At 41.6% G+C, this 8,202-nt stretch overlaps 1 protein-coding gene across 1 annotated transcript in view; it reads right to left on the bottom strand.

Annotated features, from left to right (window-relative positions):
* Nucleotides 1-2,308: 2,308 nt before the first annotated feature.
* Nucleotides 2,309-8,202, bottom strand: part of LOC140565370 (TLC domain-containing protein 4-B) — a 7,440-nt gene continuing 1,546 nt past the window's right edge. The window contains exons 2-6 of the mRNA XM_072691258.1: nt 5,392-5,481; nt 5,228-5,286; nt 4,330-4,424; nt 2,735-2,808; nt 2,309-2,627 (exon numbers count right to left, since the gene is read on the bottom strand). Coding sequence (XP_072547359.1) covers nt 2,309-2,627; nt 2,735-2,808; nt 4,330-4,424; nt 5,228-5,286; nt 5,392-5,481 — 637 coding nt within the window. The remainder of the gene's footprint in view (nt 2,628-2,734; nt 2,809-4,329; nt 4,425-5,227; nt 5,287-5,391; nt 5,482-8,202) is intronic.

Genomic DNA, 8,202 nt, shown 5'->3' on the forward strand with positions numbered 1-8,202 from the left:
CTTGCAATGAAATCTTTTTCCATTGACTTCCATTGAAAGCTAAGCCGGTTTTTCCCTCCTCCTGTAAAGTTGCCATTTTAGAGATACAAGGTTTGAGTGACCGTGACGATATACATGGCTAGCGCCCATTCCAGAGTACAGTCCATAGTTAAAGTCAGGTATATAGGCATGCATGGTCCCTTTAGTATAACAGGCAAGTCGTTATGTCCGTCCCGTCCATCTCCTACAAGCTGTAGAGCCACAACGTGGTTAAAATGTGCTGTTGCTGTGCTGTGTTTATTGCATCCGTTACACTGAAGGCAAAATTGGTTTAGCTTCATAGCAGCTTAGCAATGATTAGTGTAATCACAATCATTGGGTTTGATTGTCCAGAGTTTCCCCCTTGACCCTTTCCATCTACTCTGTGGAGTGAGCAGACCTCGGTTCATCTACAGGACATGCATGGAGACACAGTCAGAAACTGAACAGCATGAACATGCTTGTGTCATTAAAGGGGAAGTCCACCAATGCTTCAAAATCTCTGTATAATTCAGTGGCTGGGATATACACACCCAGTCAGAGTGGGGTTGGTGTGAGATAATTCATTGCTGAGAAATTAACCAACTTAGATTCTTTACAGTGGTGGTCAATGGAACCAGGCGGCGCCATGACTTCAACACGAATATAGCCACTTTATTGACTCTCCAAACCCACCGGCGAACCTGTAGATAAGGCTTTTGAGTTTTAGATATAATGTTAATGATGGTGAAATAGCTGTATTCAGACAAATCTGCTATTCAGGGACTATTTTGCCTTAGACCCTATGGACTTACTGGTCTATATAAAATAAAAAATTAGGAAATTTTAGGGAAAAAATCTTTTCTTATCATTATTGTAGAATGAATGATGTTTAAGTGTTTTATGCGTCAAGTAACCATTGAGTCGAATAACTTGCTCTGAGGGAGTTTTTAGAGGTGTTAAACTTTTCAGATGTCTGGTTCCCTTCACCACCAGTGTAAGCAATCCTGGCTCGTAATGGGGCAATTCACGCCAAATTATATTGAATGTCTAAGTCTAAGTATTTATTTATTTATTTATAAATTTGATGATTTGGACCTAAAACATATGTTTTAACCCACTCATGGTGGAGTGATACATGCAGGCTGTAGTAAGGCAAATAGTCCCCAAAGAAAACCTCAGTGTTACATATAGTATAAACACTCAGAAGACACCGTGTGGGTTCACTGGTGGGTTCGAATAGTCAATAAAGTGGCTATAGGTGTGTCGTAGTCATGGCAACCGACGCCTGATTCCTCTCACCGCCACTGTAAAGAATTCAGAGTTGTCGCGTTAGCAAACCCCCCCACTCTGAATGATTTCGTTCACATGCCAACCACCGACCTCTGCAGAAATTCGGACAAATCGGTGAGATTCCAGTGTCAGTGTTTAATATACTGTAGGTAGGTAGTATGAGACACATCTTCTCTGTAGCACAATATAATAACCACCTGCTTTAGTGGTTATGGCTACCATGTTGAGGTCCTGCCTGTAGAGGGTGCTGTTGCATAAACTGAGGTGAGATTTGCATATGGGGGGGGACTCTCCAAACTGGACACCAGCCCTCAAGGCCTGGAGCTTGAGACCTCTTTGGAACTCACCAAAAGTTTTGAACCAATAACTGGATGTATGAGTCATGACCAGTGAGCCAAAACATTAAGACCACCTGCCTACTGTGCGTTCACCAAAAAGCAGCTTGCGCTACAAGACTTCTGAAAGTGTCCTCTAACTTCGGTCAGTTGAAAGGTGGATCCGCTGTAGATCTTATATGGATCCAGCTGTGAGCTGTGCATACCGGCCTATCCAAGGGATGTAAAAGAAAAGGTCCAGTCCAGATGCTTGCCTGCCTATTGTAGGCACGTCTGAGGGTAGACAGGTGTTAGCATGGGCACTCTGCCTGGTCTACTGCTATACAGCAGGGGATGCTGCACTATGGGTTGTGAGATGTTCCTCCATGAACTGTGGAGTAGAGCTCCCTGTGTAGGGAGGTGATCATCCAACATCCCGACCTTACTAGCACTCTTGTTGCTAAATGCAAACAAATCCTCACAGCAATGCTCCAACATGTAGTAGAACAGTAGAGACAGTTATTCCAACAAAAGCAGGATAAACACTTTTAATACCTTTGATTTTGCAAGGAACAATGAACAAGCAGGTGTCCCAATACTTTTGCCCATTTAGGTCTTAATATTTTGGCTCATTGATTTGAACTGTGTGAAATGAGAAGGATGGACACACACACACACACACACACACACACACACACACACTCTCATTCCATCTTTTTGTTCTCCACTTCCATTGATGCTTTTTGGCTTCTGCTGGAGCGTAGCACTTTGAGGCAGCCACGGAGGATCTTGCGCATCCACATGACGTTCATGACGTCCAGGCAGAGGCTGCAGAGGAGCCAGGCACTGCGGGCCCCCAAAGGAAGCCTATAAAAAGCTTCAGTCCCGTACACAGAGTACATATGGCTGTAATAGGCTGGAATGACTGCAATCCTCACCAGGAAAAAGGAGGAGGCCATGGCTACGCCATTGGCGAGGCTGGGCTTGGAAAGCTTGTGGTAACCCAGCACATGAAGAAACCATCTGAAAAACATCATGAGGAGAGAGGGAGGGGTAACGGATGACCTTGAGGTAATGACTCTAATATGCTGTATACAGTTACAGTGTGTAATATCATAGGACATGCTCACCGCTGGTTCACGAATGGGGTGGATAGCTCAGAGAGCAGGCGGAAATTCGCAAAGTAGGGCAACAACCCCTGACTCTGGAAAGACAAACACAGACGACATGATCAGAAATATAGTTCTAAAAATTAAATCTGTGCAAAACGACCATAAATATCCACTTTTTAAAATATACACTATATGGACAAAAGTATTTGGACACCTGCCCATTCATGGTTTCTTCTAAAAAATCAAGGCTATTAAAAAGAGTTGATCCTGCTTTTGTTGGAGTGACTCTCTCGACTGTCTACTGATTTTGGAGAAGCATTGCTGAGAGCATTTGATTGCATTTGATTCTGCCACAAGAGCATTAGTGAGGTCAGGATGTTGGATGATGATTATCACCACCCCACCTCATCCCAAATACCCCAACCTATTCCAAAAGTACTGGATGGAGCACCACCATCCATCATTCCAGAGAACACAGTTCTTCCACTGCTCCACAGCTCCTCAATGCTGGGGGGCTTTATACCCCTCCTGCCCACGCCTAGCATTAGGCAGCATGGAGCCAATAAGGTTCCAGAGAGTCCTATTCTATTGGCAGTACTTCTCAGAGACAACAGACACTAGACACGCTGTGACACATCTCTGTCAGCAATGGGTGCAACTTAAAGTAGCAGAATGCATTCATTATAATGGGTGTCCACAAACATTTGGACGTATAACGTATCAGGGGTTACCATTCTGAGTAACTCTAGAGGCTGTTGTGCTGGCCATTGGTGCGGCGCAACAGATAATACCACATCACGTGGGAGTCCGAGGTTCAATTCCCGGTCTGGGTGACTATGCTGCGCTACACCAATAAGAGTCCTTGGGCAAGACCCCTAACACTACATTGGCCCACCTCTGTAATACCAGTAACCTTGTAAGCCGCTCTGGATAAGAGCGTCAGCTAAACGCCATAAAAGTAAATGTAAATGCTGAACATCTGAGAAGATCAGCACGTCTAGAAATACTCAAATAAAATAATATAAAAAATAAAAATAATATAAAAAATAAAAATAATAATAAATAAAATGAAATAATAATAAAATGAAATAATAATAAAATTAAATAATAAAATAATATAATAAAATAATAATAAAATTAAATAATAATAAATAAAATAATACTCATAAAAGTAAATGTAAATGCTGAACATCTGAGAAGATCAGCACATCTAGAAATACTCAAATAAAATAATACTAAATAAAATAATATAAAAAATAAAAATAATAATAAATAAAATGAAATAATAATAAAATAAAATAATATAATAAAATAATATAATAAAATAATAATAAAATAAAATAATACTCATAAAAGTAAATGTAAATGCTGAACATCTGAGAAGATCAGCACGTCTAGAAATACTCAAACCAGCCGCTCTGGCACAAACTATCAATGCCATACTCAAAATCTCAGGAAGAGCTTCAGCTCAGAAGCAGCTTGAGAATTCACTGATGCACTGAACCAGTAAGGCTTTAGAACAGGGAGTAAACACAAATGCACAGAGCATTTCCAGGAATCACTGAGCGAGGCAGGATCTGTGTCTGCAGGTGTTTCTTCATCCACGCACTCACCAGAACGTAGTAATAGGCATAAAGAGCAGCCAGGTGGTGAATGACAAAATACTTCTCCCCGATGAAATCCCAGTAATAGATCATCAGCAGCAGATCTGAAAGAGAAACAGCACAGGTCCAGATAAACAAATGAATCACCTTGAGTGTTAAAGGTGGCCTGCAGATGGCGCTGTAAGAGGATGATGGTGCTATAAATACCTGCATGGTGTGTGACAGGATTCACTGAATGAGAAGAGGTGGTACAGTGTGGTGAGTGTCTCGGTGGATGTGTGGAAAATGGGTTGCGCCCCATTCATAGCGCCCCCTAGCATTAGCACGGGTAAGGACTTAAGATAGGTCTCCTCTGATACATGGGAAGCCAGTCACCACCTCTTTTCTAACTGCCACTGTTGTGACATCGCTGGGCTGCCGACAGGCTTGGTTCCTCATCTGTGCCAGTACAGCTAACAGACGCCTGTGTAGGCCAAGTGTAGAAGTGATGAGGGCGCCATCCACTCACCTGGAGAGAACACGGCCAATTGCCAAGTACGCTCTCAGACTTCGCCCACTGATGGCAAAGCAGCATAGCTCAAGATTTTAACTCACAGCCCCCCGGGCTAAGTCACTCACTGAGCCCCCATACATACAGCTATAGTTCAGCTCCACCCATTTACGCAGGCTGAAAGTGTTTCAGACTGGACTGCTTTTTCAATGAGACACAATACAGGGCAGCCAAGCAGGCCGGAGATCAACATAAGTCAGTTTAATGGCGCAGTAACTGTTTACATAATAAGACATTGGCGGTTAAATCATGAGGTTGGAGAACGATCATGTTAACTTGAATTATGATGGCTTATGATACAGAAAGCCACACCAAAGTGTAAGACATGGGTCCTTCAAATGGCTGTATAGGCCATACCTGAGATGAGGTAGCCTGTGGTTATGCCCACATTCAGCTTCACCAGTGTTGGGTCCCCCCTGTCATAAGAGCAGGATAAAAAAAATAGACAGCAGAAATGAGGAAGGCTGAGATGACTCTACTGCTTTAAATCAACACACACACAAACAGAAACTCGATCTCACCAAACTGGGTCTTTCCTGGTTGCCTCATCAAACAGTAGTATGTAGAGACACAGGAGTCCCACCACCAAGGCATGTGCTGTGGATACAGCCCTGCATGAGGAACCATGAGCAAACAACAGTAGTGAGAGTAAAGCTATAGGATCAGGAGAAGTGAAAATCCATCCATTACTCTATATATTCATCCATCTATACTTTACATCCATCCATCTATAGTTTACTCTATGCATCCATCCATTACTCTATATATCCATCCAGCTATACTTTACATCCATCCATCTATAGTTTACTCTATGCATCCATCCATTACTCTATATATCCATCCATCTATACTTTACATCCATCCATCTATAGTTTACTCTATGCATTCATTCATTACTATATACATACATACATACAACCTTTACTCCATCCATCCATCCATTACTATATGCATCCATCCATTACTCCATCCATCCACATCAGTGTTTTGATCCCTCGGTCCATTACTTTTTACAGCCATCTATCTATTCATTACTCCATCCATCCATCCATCCATTATTCTACACAACAATCCATCCATCCATTTAATTATTTATCCGTCTATCCATCCATCCATCACTCTATCCACCCATCCATCCATCACTCCATCCACCTATCTATCCATTACTCTATCCATCTATCCATCCATCCATCCATCCATCCATCACTCTATCCACCCATCCATCCATTACTCTATCCATCCATCCATCCATCCATCAATCGATACATCCTTCCATCCATCCATAAATCATTCTATCCACCCATCCATCCATCACTCTATACATCCATCCATTACTCTATACATGAATCAATTACTTCATACAGCCATCCATCCATCCTTTACTAAATTTATCCATCAATTACTCTATCCACCTATCCATCCATCACCCTATACATCCATCCATCACCCTATACATCCATCCATCACTCTGTACATCCATCCATCACTCTGTACATCCATCCATCACCCTATACATCCATCCATTGCTCTATGCATCCATCCATCACCCTATACATCCATCCATCACTCTGTACATCCATCCATCACTCTGTACATCCATCCATCACCCTATACATCCATCCATCACTCTGTACATCCATCCATCACCCTATACATCCATCCATTGCTCTATGCATCCATCCATCACCCTATACATCCATCCATCACTCTGTACATCCATCCATCACTCTGTACATCCATCCATCACCCTATACATCCATCCATCACTCTGTACATCCATCCATCACTCTATCCATCCATCCATCACTCTGTACATCCATCCATAACCCTATACATCCATCCATCACTCTATGCATCCATCCATCACCCTATACATCCATCCATCACTCTGTACATCCATCCATTACCCTATACATCCATCCATTACTCTATATATCCATCCATCTATACTTTACATCCATCCATCTATAGTTTACTCTATGCATTCATTCATTACTATATACATACATACATACAACCTTTACTCCATCCATCCATCCATTACTATATACATCCACCCATTACTATATACATACATACATACGACCTTTACTCCATCCATCCATCCATTACTATATGTATCCATCCATTACTCTATACATCCATCCATTACTCTATCCATCCATCCATTACTCTATACATCCATCTATACTTTACTCTATACACCCATCCATTACTCCATGCATTCATTCATTAATATATGCATCCATCCATCCATTACTATATACATCCACCCATTACTATATACATACATACATACAACTTTTACTCCATCCATCCATCCATTACTATATGCATCCATCCATTACTCCATCCATCCACATCGGTGTTTTGATCCCTCGGTCCATTACTTTTTACAGCCATCTATCCATTCATTACTCCATCCATCCATCCATCCATTACTCTACACAACAATCCATCCATCCATTTAATTATTTATCCGTCTATCCATCCATCCATCACTCTATCCACCCATCCATCCATCACTCCATCCACCTATCTATCCATTACTCTATCCATCTATCCATCCATCCATCCATCCATCCATCACTCTATCCACCCATCCATCCATTACTCTATCCATCTATCCATCCATCCATCCATCCATCACTCTATCCACCCATCCATCCATTACTCTATCCACCCATCCATCCATCACTCTATACATCCATCCATCACTCTATGCATCCATCCTTTACTCTATACATGAATCAATTACTTCATACAGCCATCCATCCATCCTTTACTAAATGTATCCATCAATTACTCTATCCACCTATCCATCCATCACCCTATACATCCATCCATCACCCTATACATCCATCCATCCATCACCCTATACATCCATCCATCACTCTATACATCCATCCATCCATCACTCTATACATCCATCCATCCATCACTCTATACATCCATCCCTTGCTCTATGCATCCATCCATCACCCTATACATCCATCCATCACTCTATACATCCATTCGTCACTCTGTACATCCATCCATAACCCTATACATCCATCCATTACCCTATACATCCATCCATTACTCTATATATTCATCCATCTATACTTTACATCCATCCATCTATAGTTTACTCTATGCATTCATTCATTACTATATGTATCCATCCATTACTCTATACATCCATCCATTACTCTATACATCCATCCATTACTCTATACATCCATCTATACTTTACTCTATACTACACTCTATTACATCCATCCATCAATCGATACATCCTTCCATCCGTCCATAAATCATTCTATCCACCCATCCATCCATCACTCTATCCA

Source organism: Salminus brasiliensis, chromosome 11 (assembly GCF_030463535.1).
Source record: "Salminus brasiliensis chromosome 11, fSalBra1.hap2, whole genome shotgun sequence".
Taxonomy (NCBI): domain Eukaryota; kingdom Metazoa; phylum Chordata; class Actinopteri; order Characiformes; family Bryconidae; genus Salminus; species Salminus brasiliensis.